The sequence below is a fragment of the Theropithecus gelada genome, chromosome 11 (genome assembly GCF_003255815.1).
Source record: "Theropithecus gelada isolate Dixy chromosome 11, Tgel_1.0, whole genome shotgun sequence".
NCBI lineage: Eukaryota > Metazoa > Chordata > Mammalia > Primates > Cercopithecidae > Theropithecus > Theropithecus gelada.
Window position 1 is genome coordinate 83,157,952 of NC_037679.1, and position 14,388 is coordinate 83,172,339.

General features: G+C 51.4%; 2 protein-coding genes across 9 annotated transcripts in view; one reads left to right on the forward strand and one right to left on the reverse strand.

Annotated features, from left to right (window-relative positions):
* DNAH10 (dynein axonemal heavy chain 10) overlaps positions 1 to 11,332 on the forward strand; it is a 176,653-nt gene extending 165,321 nt beyond the window's left edge. Inside the window, exons 67-78 of the mRNA XM_025401943.1 lie at positions 361 to 515; positions 1,926 to 2,109; positions 3,676 to 3,876; positions 4,896 to 5,105; positions 5,285 to 5,380; positions 6,020 to 6,191; positions 6,979 to 7,110; positions 7,275 to 7,486; positions 7,579 to 7,746; positions 8,971 to 9,151; positions 10,245 to 10,390; positions 10,946 to 11,332. Coding sequence (XP_025257728.1) covers positions 361 to 515; positions 1,926 to 2,109; positions 3,676 to 3,876; positions 4,896 to 5,105; positions 5,285 to 5,380; positions 6,020 to 6,191; positions 6,979 to 7,110; positions 7,275 to 7,486; positions 7,579 to 7,746; positions 8,971 to 9,151; positions 10,245 to 10,390; positions 10,946 to 11,092 — 2,004 coding nt within the window. The 3' untranslated portion in view covers positions 11,093 to 11,332. The remainder of the gene's footprint in view (positions 1 to 360; positions 516 to 1,925; positions 2,110 to 3,675; positions 3,877 to 4,895; positions 5,106 to 5,284; positions 5,381 to 6,019; positions 6,192 to 6,978; positions 7,111 to 7,274; positions 7,487 to 7,578; positions 7,747 to 8,970; positions 9,152 to 10,244; positions 10,391 to 10,945) is intronic.
* Positions 11,333 to 12,026: 694 nt separating this feature from the next.
* The window catches only part of CCDC92 (coiled-coil domain containing 92), a 35,635-nt gene continuing 33,273 nt past the window's right edge, over positions 12,027 to 14,388 (reverse strand). For all 8 annotated transcript variants that reach the window (XM_025401951.1, XM_025401950.1, XM_025401945.1 and 5 more), the window contains one exon: positions 12,027 to 13,446. In XM_025401951.1, the coding sequence (XP_025257736.1) occupies positions 12,674 to 13,446 (773 nt within the window). In that variant the 3' untranslated portion in view covers positions 12,027 to 12,673. The remainder of the gene's footprint in view (positions 13,447 to 14,388) is intronic.

Sequence of the window (14,388 nt, forward strand, 5' to 3'; positions counted from 1 at the left end):
ACCTACCTATTCATCTACCCATTTGCCCACCCACCCACCCACCTACTCATCCATCCATCCACCCATGCATGCACCCACCTATCCATCTACCTATCGACCCATCCATCCCAGAAATAGTTGTTGGGCATCTACCATGTACCATGTCCCTTGATGGGCACTCAGTGAATAAGACTCAGTTTCTCCTTTCTGAATGTCATAGTCTTTGGGGGTAGAGAATGACAGATCTGACCAGGTGGCCTTCAGTTACTACACCTATAGATTCTCATCCCTTTCCAGTGGCTTTTGCCACCTTCACACACAAATGGGGACCTATGTCATTTCTGAGTTGATGCCACAATGAATATTCTTTGCTTTTCCCAGTGGTATGACCTGGATTCACTGGAGCAGTTTCCATTCCCCTTGGGTTACGATAACAACATCACCCCTTTCCAGAAATTGCTTATTTTGCGCTGTTTCCGTGTGGATCGGGTCTATCGGGCAGTGACTGACTATGTGACTGTAACAATGGGAGAGAAGTAAGTGTGTCGTTTTGTTGATTTGCCGCTTTTCGTGGGGTGGGATCGCCAGCATCCTCCCACCTTGGGCTCAAAGAAAGCAGAGGCTGACCAGCTCTCGTGACAGCTGTCGCCACCCTGTCTGGACAATATTCCATAGCCAATATTCTAGAATTCTTCAATATTCTAGAACAGCGCTAGTCACAAGAAATTCAATGTGAGCCACATATGCAGTTTCGAAAGTTCTAGTAGCTCCATTAGAAAAGAAATGGGCGCAATTAATTGTAATATATTTTATTTAAATGAATATATTAAAATTATCATTTAAATGTATAATCAATATGAACATGATTGAGACATTTTACATGCTTTTTTTGGTATTAAGTCTTCAAAATCCTGTGTGAATTCACACTTACAGCACATCTCAATTGGGGCCAGCCACATTTTAAGTGCTCAGTCGCTGCGTGTGCCTCATGGCCATCACACTGGACAATGTTGCTCTAGCATGGGGTACAAAGCCAGGCAGAGAGCGTGGGACTGCAGCTCAGATGTGCCCTTGCAGCCAGTAGGCCATGGCAGCGAGTGATGAGGCTGGGTGGAGTCCTGGTCCCTGGGCAGCTGCCCTTAGCTCCTGCTGACTGATACCATGTGCCACTGGGAACCCACAGTGGCTGGATCCTCTGACTCTGAAAGAAGCTAGGACTTCAGATTTTTACCTGAAATATCCCAGTATCTTTGTGTTGGCAATGAATTTTAAAATGCACGTCTGGGTCAGGTGCAGTGGCTCATACCTGTAATCCCAGCACTTCAGGAGGCTGATGTGGGAGGATTGCTTGAGGCCAGGAGTTTGAGACCAGCCTGGGCAATATAGCGAGATACTGCCTCTAAAAAATAAAAAATAAAAAATAAATGAGCCAGCTGTGCTGGCGCACACCTGTAGTCAAGCTACTAAGGAAGCTGAGGTGGGAGGATGGCTTGAGCCCGAGAGTTTGAGGCTGCAGTGAGCTATGATAGTACCACTGTACTCCAGCCTGGGCAACAGAGTGAAATTATATCTCTCAATTAAAAAAGAAAAAGAAAAAGAAAAAACCCACACACAAATCTCAAAATTCAAGATGTGGATCATTCAGGACACACCTGTGGAACCTCAGGGTTTTGTGCCATGGGCACGCCCACCTGGAGGGCAAGCTGAGGTGCCCAGCTCAGCACAAACCAACTGAATCAAGCGTGCAGGGGGTACAGGAGTTCCCCATCAGGGTGGGAGACGTGCATAGAAACTAGAATCTAAACAGGGAAGACTGCAAAGAGCTATCCCAGGGGAGGGGTCAGAAGGTTCTGGACACTGGAGGAGGCAGCACTGATCAGACAGGCCAGCCCCTGGTCTGCAGCTGTCCTCCCGGGACAGTTTTCTGACTGTGTTTCTTTCACCAGGTATGTACAGCCCCCAATGATCAGCTTTGAAGCTATTTTTGAGCAGAGCACTCCAAATTCGCCCATTGTGTTTATCCTGAGTCCTGGCTCTGACCCTGCCAGTGATCTGATGAAATTAGCAGAGCGAAGTGGTTTTGGAGGAAATCGCCTCAAATTCCTTGCAATGGGTCAAGGTCAAGAAAAGGTAATTTGTGGCTGAAAGGAACAAGCTCTACATTTAGGGGAGGTCCCTGGCGTCTGCTAAGGAGGAGCTAACCTGGATTTAAGCTGAGAGTGCCACGCCTCAAATAAGTTGGATGCATTTCCGAGCAAAGAAGCAGTAATGAAACATTGCGTAGATGACAATAATAGTTATGATTTCACAACCTTGTGCTGTGATCATGGTGCTGTGCTTTTTTTTTTTTTTTTCCTTTTTCTTTTCTTTTTGAGACAGGGTCTTGCTCTGTCACCCAGGCTGGAGTGCAGTGTTGCGAACATAGCTCGCTGCAGCCTCGACCTCCTGACTGTTAAGTGATCGTCCTGCCTCAGCCTCCCCAGTAGCAGCTGGGACTACAGGCACGCATCACCATGCCTGGCTAATGTTTTTTGTATTTTCTGTAGACAAAAATACAAACACGTCACCATGTTGCCCTGGGTGGTCTTGAACTCCTGGACTCAAGCGATCCTCCCACTTCAGCCTCCCAAAGTGGGATCACAGGCATGAGCCACGGTGCCCAGGCTGTGCCATCCTCAAAGCTCTTTCACACACAGTCCTTACCTTCCTTAGTCCCTGAACAGCCTCATTGCAGATCAGAATTATGATGGCCTCAGTTGCTTGGCCAAGGGAGTGGGTCGAGAGAGGCTGAGCCCAGGACCATTCAGGACAGAACTGTGGTGCAAATCCTCCTGTCCTTCTGAGCCAGAGAGCTTTCTTTGCTGAGGTCTTGCCTCTCTGCATCACAGTGCTCCCTGCTAGAACTTGCTACGCAAGTTCAGTACAATGTGGGACAAAGCTTGCAGGAAAAGCCTGTGCGTCAGCAAGTGTGATGGTCGCAGGCATGCGTGTTGGGGTCAGAGGGAGCTGACTGCCAGTCCTGGCTTTGCTATGAACTGCGAGGCTTTGGGTAAGCCCCTCTGCTGCTGAAAGCCCCTGGGTGAGATGAGGATGGCCATACCCATGCTGGATGGCCCAGGAAGCAAGCCCTGGGCACCAGCAAGGCGGGCCAGCTCTCTCAACCACAAGACTGAAAGAAGCTATTGTAACATCAGCGCTCATGTGTTTTAAGCCATTTCAGAAACCAAGGCTTGATTTGGGTGTTTAGCTTGTTTGTGCTTGAATTACATTTGGGAGGGGACATGGTGATTGTTTTCCAGGCCTAGGGCCCTGAAGATCTTACAGTGGCCAGGACAATCCCTACTTCCTGGTGGGCTTTAGCTGGTCTGTTGCAGCCCTGCTCAGGAGTCCTCGGGACAGGAGCGACTGTGTGGGAGAAGCTGGGGTTTCTAGGGCCAGGGGGGCTGATGAGTGCAAAATGCTAACCCATCTTCCAGGCTGTGTGTGACCAGCTCAGTGCACCCACGGGCCCCATGGGGTTTCTAAAAGATGGTTTATTTGAAGGCTCCTCCTGTAGCTCCTGGATCCTTGGCTTGCTTTTGGCTGCTGCTGGAGCTGGCCATCACCTTTCTGTGGGGTGGAGTGGGTCTCTGGAGAGCACGGGGTTGGGTTTGGATGCCAACTCCCCCCTCTCCTCCTCCCTCTCCCCTGGCGCAGGTGGCCCTGCAGCTGCTGGAGACTGCGGTGGCTCGCGGGCAGTGGCTGATGCTGCAGAACTGCCACCTCCTGGTCAAGTGGCTGAAAGATCTGGAGAAGTCCTTGGAGAGGATCACCAAGCCCCACCCAGACTTCCGCCTGTGGCTCACCACGGACCCCACCAAGGGCTTCCCCATTGGGATTCTGCAGAAGTCCCTAAAGGTCTGGCTTCAGGATGGACACCAACATGCCCAGCACCCAGCTTCCCAGACCACCACCATATTGCTGTGGGGCTGGGGTGTGCGTGCGTCTGTGTAGAAATAAACCTTAGGCTGCAGTTGAAACCTCGCGGTTGAAACCCTTCTCATCCCATTTCTCTCTCTCTTTAGAGGGGGCTGCTGTCCTAGGTGGGTGTTTGTGACTCCCAGGCCTATCTCTACCAATTCTGCATGTGTCCCTAACAGTATCTAGGCTGCTTTTCATAAACTTCATGCCCCCACCGCCACCCCCCGTCCCCCACCACCCCATAGCCTGCAGTTCTCTAGTGCTGACTGCAGAAGTTTCGGGTGGTTTACATGCCCCATTTAATTTATTCTCCAGCAAACTCTTTTGGAAAGGTTTTGTCATTCCCCGTCTCTCTCTCTCTGGGGAGATGGAGGGAAGACTTGACTTTCATTCTACAGTAAAGGATCTCATGGTTCAGAGGAAGGTCAAAGACCCTTGATCCTTGACCCTGAGAGCTAGAACATCTAGTCCTTTAACTTCTTTTTTTTTTTTTTTTTTTTTTTGAGACGGAGTCTCGCGCTGTGTCACCCAGGCTGGAGTGCAGTGGCGCGATCTCGGCTCGCTGCAAGCTCCGCCTCCCAGGTTCAGGCCATTCTCCTGCCTCAGCCTCCGAGTAGCTGGGACTACAGGCGCCCGCCACCACGCCCGGCTAGTTTTTTTCGTATTTTTAGTAGAGACGGGGTTTCACCATGTTAGCCAGGATGGTCTCAATCTCCTGACCTCGTGATCCGCCCGCCTCGGCCTCCCAAAGTGCTGGGATTACAGGCTTGAGCCACCGCGCCCGGCCGTCCTTTAACTTCTTAGCCTGGGCCCTGGACAAGAGACTTTAGCTATCGCAGGTCTCAGACAGACGGCTCCGCAGAGAGGAAGGAAAGCGCAGTGCCTGCATTGTGCACACTCTTCCAAGCTTGTGGGCCTGCGGTCTCCGTCACTGTGCGTTTTCTTCTCTTCTGAAGGTTGTCACTGAGCCGCCCAATGGGCTGAAACTCAACATGAGGGCAACTTACTTCAAGATCTCTCACGAAATGCTGGACCAGTGCCCGCACCCTGCCTTCAAGCCGCTGGTCTACGTGCTGGCATTCTTTCATGCTGTGGTGCAGGAGAGAAGGAAGTTTGGGAAGATTGGCTGGAACGTGTACTATGACTTCAATGAGTCTGACTTCCAGGTGACAGTGGCTGCTTCTCCTTGGAAATCGCTTCCTTAGGTGGCTGCTTCCTCCCCGACTTTCCTCTGAGTTCAACCACAGCAGGGTTGCGCCGTTCCCAGCAGCCTTTTCAGAAAAGTATCAGAATGTGAACAGCTTGGTGGGTTTCAGTGTAACTGAGTGTGTTCTCTTCTTTTAAGGTCTGCATGGAAATTCTGAACACGTACTTAACGAAAGCCTTCCAGCAACGGGACCCGAGGATCCCGTGGGGCAGCCTCAAGTACCTAATTGGAGAGGTAGGGGTGACCGGGGATCCTTCTGCAGGTGCCTCTAGGGCTACAGAGCTGTGACCTTGTGCCCCTATTTTCCTCTGAGCCCTCAGAGCCAGCCTCTTCTGCCCCTGTTCCCCTTGAGTCTCTGTGACATTCTCTCTGCTCTCACCCAGTTGTTATTTGTCCTAAGTGAGCTCTATTCACACAGAGGTTCCCTGAGCTGGATCCATGGCTGGGGATCCAGGCTAGGCATCCTCTAGCCCCTTGCTTCCACTGTCGCTGTGTACAGAGCTCACAGGAAGCTTCCCCAGTGGTCTGCACACGGCTCAAGCAGTGACATCAATTCCAAAGACAGAAGCAGCTGCTGGCTTCTTTGGCTGTTTGTTTGATGTGTTTGGGAGACTTTACTTGCTGCACAGGGGCTACCAACACTTCCTGAGGGCTTCTTATTGCTTTGGGCCCTATCCCTTGGGAAGCCAGCAAAGCCACAGATCAATTGTGTGAACAGTGGCCCAAAAGGCTATGCAAGTCAACAGGTTCGAGCCTTGCAGCAGCCAGGCTGTAGGCGTCTCTTGACCCTGGGCGCGCCTCTGGCCCCGGGCCCCCAGGGTGCACACAGTAGGTTCTGAGCTCCTGGCTGGCTCTCAGGCCCTCTAATTTCAGGTCATGTATGGAGGACGGGCCATCGACAGCTTTGATCGCCGCATCCTGACCATCTACATGGATGAGTACCTGGGGGACTTCATTTTTGATACTTTCCAGCCATTCCACTTCTTCCGGAACAAGGAAGTGGACTACAAAATCCCTGTTGGTGATGAAAAGGAGAAATTTGTTGGTGAGATTTCTCAGACATGAAAAGATTTTCAAGGCTTTTTCTAAGGGAGACCATACATTTCAACTGGCTCCTCTCCTGGTGGGGCTCCTTGGCTGGTCAGGTGTGGTCTGTTAAGCCTGTTAGGTGGCTTGGCAGACAATTCCTGGCTGCAGAGCTGATAGAGTTCAGATTTCCCATCCTGCAATGATGGTAAATAAATCAGGGTCCACCTGGAAGGGCAGAGTGGCCACAGTGAAGCTCACTGAGACTTTTTCAGAAAAGATGGATATACGGCTGGACTGGGTGCGGTAGTGTAGAATTTTTACATTAAAAACGTCATTGGCTGGTTATGGTGACTCGCACCTGTAATCCCTTCTTTGGAAGGCCAAGAAGGGCAGATCGCTTGAGCCGAGAAGTTCAAGACCAGCCTGGGCCACCAAGCAAGATCCCATCTCTACAAAAAGATAAAAAATCAAAACAAAAACAAAAACAAAAAATTAAACAAACAAAAAACAATAAAAAAAATTAGTCGAGTGTGGTAGTGAACACCTGTAGTACCAGCTACTTGGGAGGCTGAGATGGGAGAAACGCTTGAGCCCAGGAGGTCGAGGCTGTAGTGATCAATGCACGTCAGTGCACTCCAGCCTGGGTGACTGAGTAAGACCCTGTCTCAAAAAAAAAAAAAAAAAAAGTCACCCTCTAAACAGTAGAAATTAGTCTTGCATGTCTGGTGACTTTGAGGCTGTGGGCCCTGAGAAAGCACAGGTGGCTGGACAGTGTGCCACCTCCGTTGTTCTCTTGATTGCAGAAGCCATTGAGGCCCTCCCGCTTGCCAACACGCCAGAAGTGTTTGGTCTCCACTCCAACGCTGAGATCGGCTATTACACACAGGCGGCTCGAGACATGTGGGCTCACCTGTTGGAGCTGCAGCCTCAGACAGGTAAAGTCTTACTCCGGAGGACTTCATTAGTTTGAGTGGGGTTTTACGATTGCTTCTTGTAGCTCTCCCACATTGCTGATGGCTTTCCCAGAACCGGAAGGCTCAGGAGGCTCCAGTTCTACACCTAGATGCCTTGCTTTCTCTGAAAAGTGTCCTGGTTTTAGGGGAATCCAGCAGTGGCATCAGCCGCGATGATTATATTGGCCAAGTGGCCAAAGACATAGAAAACAAGATGCCCAAAGTCTTTGACTTGGACCAAGTGAGGAAGCGCCTTGGAACAGGAATCTCCCCCACTTCGGTGGTGCTCCTGCAGGAGCTGGAACGCTTCAACAAGCTTGTGGTCCGGATGACCAAGTCTCTGGCTGAACTTCAAAGGGTGAGCCTGTCTCTCATGTGTAGATTACTGCCTAGACATGTGGCACCTGGGGTTCTGATCGAGTCTTGCCGAATGCTCTTGATTCTAAATAGGCCTTAGCTGGAGAAGTTGGAATGAGCAATGAGTTAGACGATGTGGCCAGGTCTCTTTTTATCGGGCAGATCCCTAATATCTGGAGAAGGCTTGCTCCTGACACCTTAAAGTCCCTTGGAAACTGGATGGTCTACTTCCTGCGGCGGTTCAGCCAGTACATGTTGTGGGTAAGAGGCACGTTACTACCTCCTCTCTGTCTGCCGATTCAAGTGTCAACCTAGACTCCCTCAAACCACCTCCCAAGCCCCTCTTTCCATGTCCCAGCAGTAACCTCTGTTAGAGTTTAGTGGGTGCTCTGGAAATGGTCTGAGATTCTTACAAGCATATCTGTATCTTCAGTTTTTCCTTTTCTTTTTTCTTTTGAAGACTCTGAAGCATACTATGCATACCCGATTATTTTATCTAAGCGTATATCTTGGCACTTGTTCCATATTAGTACACAGAAAGCAAGCTCGTTCTTTTTTAGAGTATGCCATCGTACAAATGTTCCATATCCTTTCTCTTCCTTCTGTATCCTGAAAATATGGTAACTGTCTACATTTAGGTGGTTACCATATATATATATATATATTTTGCTAATACAAATAACATTCTGGCGCACATGTCTATGAATATGCATAGGGGTGATATGCATAAATTCTGACAGTGGAAGAGTTGGATCAAAGAGCGTGTGCATTTTAAATTTTGATAGCTCTTGTTGGCTGGTTCTTAGAAAGGCTGAAACCACAGTCTATGAGCGTGCTTCTTTCCTCACCCCTCTGCAACACTGTGTTCTTAACATTTTGGATCCCTGTCTCCCTGATAGGTGAAAATAAGATCTCATTGTTTTGCTTTGCATGTCTTTAATTATGGTGAGCCTGAGTGTATTTCGCATACTTTACAGATATTTCGTGTTGGCTTTTTCTGTGAATTGTCCTTTTGTATCTGGATTTCATTTTTAGTAAGGTCTCCATCGTCTCACTGATGGTTAAGAGCTCTTTGCAAATCAAAGAAATTAGCCCTTGGTCTGTATTTCTCCCAGCTTGTCATAAGTCTTGACTTTGCTTACATTATTTTTTCCGCAGAAAAGCTTTACATTTTTACGTAGTCAAACCTATAAGGCTTTTCTTTGTTATCCTGGGCTTTGTATTTCCTACTCCATGATATGAAAGCATTCACTGGGGATGTGGCCCAGTACTTTTGTGGTTTTATTTTTATATCTAAATCTTTGATCCACCTGGACTGTGGCAGTCCAGATTGTTTTTCTCAAATGGGTGGCCAGTTGTGCCAACGCCATCTTTTGCCACTCAGGTGAAATACGTCTTTTATCATAAACTAACTTCCAGGCCAGCTTTGACCTGGCACTGGATGGCAGCCCCAGGCTCCCAGCACTTGCCCTGTCTTCTCTCCAGGTCACCGAGGGTGAGCCCAGCGTGATGTGGCTCTCGGGGCTGCACATCCCTGAGTCCTACCTCACGGCGCTGGTGCAGGCCACCTGCCGGAAGAACGGCTGGCCGCTGGACCGCTCCACCTTGTTCACACAAGTGACCAAGTTCCAGGACGCAGATGAAGTGAATGAGCGGGCGGGACAAGGTACCGTCAGCTCATCAGGGATCCACAGCCTCTCACTTAGGATTTCTCTCCCTGAGCCACCTCCAAGTCAAAGGGATAGGCATAGCGTGGGCCTCGATGGGCCAGGCCATGTTTGAAAGGCAGCCTGCCAAAAATATTTCCTGTCTGTGCACTGCCCATGTCGTAACACCTCTGAGGGTGGATACAGAAGTTTCTCTTCCACTTTCTCCGTTGAGACCTGGGGTCTATGGCAGGGGAGACCTGAACCATGTTCACTCTGCTAGCTCATGGGAAGTGGGCTCCTAGGGCAGAATTAGCTCTTGCAAAAACCATCAGGTGGCTTTCCTGTAACCCCTGACAGGGCCAGGGGCATGGGAGCCACAGAGCAGTATGGACTAACTTGGTTGGAACTCTTTGATTATGCCATAACTTCAGGTCCTTTAGACAATGGTTACTGACTGTGTAAACGAGAACTGGAAACTGCTGTTTCCCCGGGGCCATGTTGTCTTAAGAGTTCATTTAACTGCAAGGAACAAAAGCTCTTTTGAGATGGCTTAAGGAGTGGGGACTTACAGTAAAGATGTAGGGACTCTCCAGCTCTCAGTGGCGGGGCAGCTGGCAGGTGTCTGGGCTGCCACTCTCTCTGGGGCCACAGGCGTGTGCTCCTCTCTTCTCCTCTTTGTATGTCTGCTGGGTCCTCCTCCCCGGGGACCACTTTCTCTGTGAGGCTTCTACTTCCTGCTCCCCAGCCACTTCGGCTCCCAGGGTAGCCGGGGTTGCCATGGTGCCCATTCTGACTCTGGTGCCATGCATCTTCCTAGCCTGGGGGCCCAGGGTGGTCTAAGTCCGTCGACCTTGATGCCTCATTCCTGGGGGAGAGGCCACCGCCCCGCACCCACTTCTCTGGGCCCTGGGGGAGGGCCACGGGGTGTCCTGTCTGAGTCGCTCCTCCACAGAGGGAAGGTGGGCAGGACAGAAGCGCTGGAGAAGGGCCTGGGCTGTCCCCAGGGCGCTGGGGAGGAGGCCAGCCAGTGGCTTGTGTGTGTCGCTGTGTGCGCCTGATGGCAGGCTGCGGATGCTCCGGTTGTATCCAGTCTCTTCCTTGTGTCTCTAGGGTGCTTTGTCTCAGGACTGTACCTGGAGGGTGCTGACTGGGATATAGAAAAAGGATGTCTTATCAAGAGCAAACCCAAGGTGCTGGTTGTGGACCTGCCAATCCTGAAGATCATCCCCATTGAAGCCCATCGCCTCAAGCTGCAGGTGAAGGTCCCAGCCCCTCCTCTCTGACACTAGAGCCCTTCCTCTTCTGACCGTAGTTATGGCTGAGGTGGTTTCCAATAGTCCTGCTTTTTAAAACAGGGATGCCTAAGCTTTATGGGCTGGGGAGAGTCTTGGAGCCGTGATAAAAGCTCTGGATAGCCGCTTCCCGGGAAAGGCGCGGCTGCACATGTGTGGACGCCGATCCTTCCAGAGGTGTCAGGTTCAAGTTGTGATCCTGTGGTCAAGACTAACCAAGGGGAGACTCCCTCCCTTGCAAAATGTTGCAGACGTTGCCTGAGTCATAAAGTGGTTCCCTCTGGTGTGGACAGCACATGCCTTCTGCTCTGCCTGGGCCAGGGCCCACTTTTAACCAGTGTCAGTGTGAAGCCAGGTCCCCGTGAAGCTGGCAGAGGGCGGCCCTGCACAGCCCCAGCCTCGTGTGTTCTCAGGTGCAGTTTTGCACGGGGGCCCCTGTCAAGACTTACACTGCCCCTTTGCCTTTACCCCTCTGCACCCTCTCTCCACGGGGGCGCCTCACCTGCCTCTCCCTTGCAGAATACCTTCCGGACCCCCGTCTACACCACCTCCATGAGAAGGAACGCCATGGGAGTCGGCTTGGTGTTTGAAGCTGATCTCTTTACCACGAGGCACATTTCTCACTGGGTGCTGCAAGGAGTATGCCTCACCCTGAATTCTGATTAACCTTTGGGTGAAGAAAACTGCTTAATGAATTCGGAGCCTCGGGCTGGTTGGGAAGAGTGATCGGGTCTGCTGTCATTTCTTGGGGCCTCTCAAGAGGCAGGAGGGGGACTGACACTGATTTTTCATTTGAAATCAGCCATTTAAATCTCTTTCCATACAAATTAACCTGAATGGTTTTATTTTTAATACTACTTTTTAAAAGGAATTTATATAATCAAAAAGTAAATATTGGAGAGTATTGTAAGGTGTGTGGAGTTTTCTTTTCCTTCTCAGAGAAAACACTTGATTAAGCAAAAGTGCCTGAAATATACATAGCATTGGCACAAGTGAGAATCCTAATGTCATTTCCAAAAGTGTGTTTTCGACGATCCAGGTCTGTTTCAGCAGATGCTCCTTTTTGGCAAGAAGGGCTGATGATGTCGGGCACACAGCAGAAGTGGCCAGAGTCACCTGGAGCCACTTCTCCCCCTTCTACAACTCTCTGGCCCTAGCTTCTTTGGCTCTGACCTGCTACAGTGTGACTGTGAGGTTGTTGAGCTTAGTGTTTAGTTCCTGCATGAGCTTCCACCCCCAGCCTGCCTGGGTCTGTGTGGGGTCAGGTGAGGACATGGAACCTCCAGGACCAGTGGTCACTGGGCACCCCTTCCCTCTGTGCACGACAAGGCTGGCCTGGAGCCCTGGCTGGCCACCTGGAGACGAGGGGTGGCTTCACTCCACGAGGGAGGGGAGGGGCTTGCAAGGGCAGCACAGTGGGCAGACACCATCAGAGGCAAAAGCAGCTTCCCACAGAAGCTCAGGAGCGCAGCACATTCTAAGGACTAGCTCTGGGCAGGGAGGAAGCAGGAGTGGCTTCTGGGACCTGGGATTGCTCTCCCTCCTGCAGTCTCCTAGCCCTCCTTCAGGTGTTTAATAAAAGACACAAAACAGAAGGAAGGCGGGTTTAGAAAATAAAGTTTGTTGGGATCTTAAACATTTTGGATAAAACTAACAAAAAAAATATGAACACACATTCAGGTTGTAGTGCCATGAGGAGTAGCGTCATCTTATTTAGTTCCTTGAGATACACGCACGGCTGCTCGGTGATCGGTGCCGCCCTGGGAAAGGTTGGTCAGGAGGTGACGGGGTCTCCAGGAGGAAGTCGGGAGGTGACAGGGGTCTCCAGGAGGGAGCAGGGGCTGCTCGGCCAGGCTGCCCTGGAGCCTGAGGATAAGGTCAAGGATGGTATGTGTTGCTCCGACTTGAGAATTAATTAGGTGTGTGACTATGTGGCATTGTGAACATCAGGAGTGACGCAGCCGTGGCCGGGGCTTTGTCCGCAGCGCACTTAGGTTACACGGAGCGGGATCAGAAGCAAGCGATTCGGCACACAGGCGTTTGGCCACAGCAATTAGGAAATACATATTCTGCAGCAGGGACACAATCATATTTTGGTGTGAAGCAGAGGGCAAGAGGAGCAGGAGAATTGGTCGGTAGGTGTGAAAAGAGTTTGGCATGCATGGGAATTAAACAGAAAAGGTGTGGCTGGGATTTCCTAGTGGTGCTCACAGTGCATGGACAGCGCGGGGTGGGGCCCGGCGGGCTTCACACAGTTCTGTCCGTCCCTGAGTGCTTCCTCACCACCTTGCTTCCGTTCACCTGGTCAACCGCCAGGGTCTTCACCTCGGGCTGGGCCTGCGGCGGGGTGGCGTGGTGGATCCGATGCGCCACCCCAACGTGGGCCTTGTGCGGCTTTTCGCGGGCCGGGCTGTGCTGCTCGCTGCTTCGGTCAGAGGCGATGGGGGGGATGACGAGGGGCCTCTCTTTGATGAGGTGGACCTCGGCGGACTCCCTCGCCAGTAGAAATGGGGTAGGGTCGGGCATAGCATCCACTGGTTCCCGCAAAAGGAGTTTCCTGCTCTCTGCCCCGAATCTGTAGACCTCTTCAAATTCCGGGTGCAAGGGGGCTGAGAGGCTCTTTTTCATGCGGCGGCGAGGCGTTTCAGGTAGCTTGTCTTTGGGGGGCGCTGGCTTGTAGCTGGCCAGCACGGGGCTCCCTGACGGGCTGGCATCTGAGGTCCCGCTGGAGCTCATGAGCTTCTTCTTGGCGGCGTGCAGCTGGGAGGTCAGGTAGGCGATGGTGCTGGCCCGCTGCTCCAGCTCGCTAGATAGCAGGGTCAGCTTGTGACTCTTGGCCTTCAGCTCCTCCAGGTACTTCTTCTCCCGCTCCTTGATGGTGTTCTCCAGCACTGTGATCATCGCGTTTTTTTGCTCCAGTTCTTTCAACAACTCAGCATTTTCGTTCTCTTTCACTTTCAGTTGGGCTTCCAGCTCTTCACATCTTTTCTTTAATTCGCTGCTTCTAGAAGTCCCATCTCCTACAAGAATAAGCCGAGGAAGGAGGTGAAGAACTCATTAGACTGAGGCTGAGTGGTGAGGCCTACGGGGCAGGCGGACCTGTCTGGTGGGGGGCCCTGTCTAGGCTGTGGGGGCTCTGGAAAGACCCCTCCCCTCCCCGAGGTGGGGAGATCAGGGCATCTCAGAGGCCCTTTCCAGCTCTTAGTTCTCTGGCTTACTGCATAACAGAATGTCTCTGAACCTTCAAGATGCTGAAGTTAAAAGAGGCAATTGCAGAGTATCAGACCTCAGCAAACACTTAGGATTAAACTGGCCGCAAATCCTTCTGTCTGCTCAGATGGCATTTATGAAATGCCTGCTACATTCAAAGCACTGTTTTAGGAAACTCAAATGTACAAAGAATTCTCCATGTCTACTGCATTAAAACTCTGATGTTTAGAGAAGAGGTGTGGTGCTGTCACTTTGCTCTGCCGCTGGCCTCCTCTCACCCCGCTCCCCGCACCACACACGCACAGAGAGACTCCTTCCCACTTCCTGCTCAGAGAGAGCTGCTTCATCTCTGTGGCTCCTGCCCTTGGCCCCTCGCTGCTGCCCTAACACTTCGGGCCTCTGCCTCCTGCTGTCCCTGGGTGCCTGCCCTCACCCAGTCCTTCAGCACATGCCAGCTGCCTCCTTCTCCTGCTCCGCTGGTGACCTGCAGTCCCTGGTCACCTCACACAGCGCCCTTGGCTCTCAACCCTGGGTAGCCATCCTGCTCCTCCTAACGCTGGCTGGCTGGCTGGCCATCCTTGATTGGCCCCTGGGAAGTTCTTTCTAGACTCTTCCTTCCTGGTCTGGAACTCACCTTGAGTGTCAACTCCCGATTCAGTGTCTCCTGAGCACCACTTCTCCAAGTGAGTCTCCATCAGACACACCCTCAAGTCCAGATAGCTACTCTGCTTCCTACATCTTGACTCTCCCAG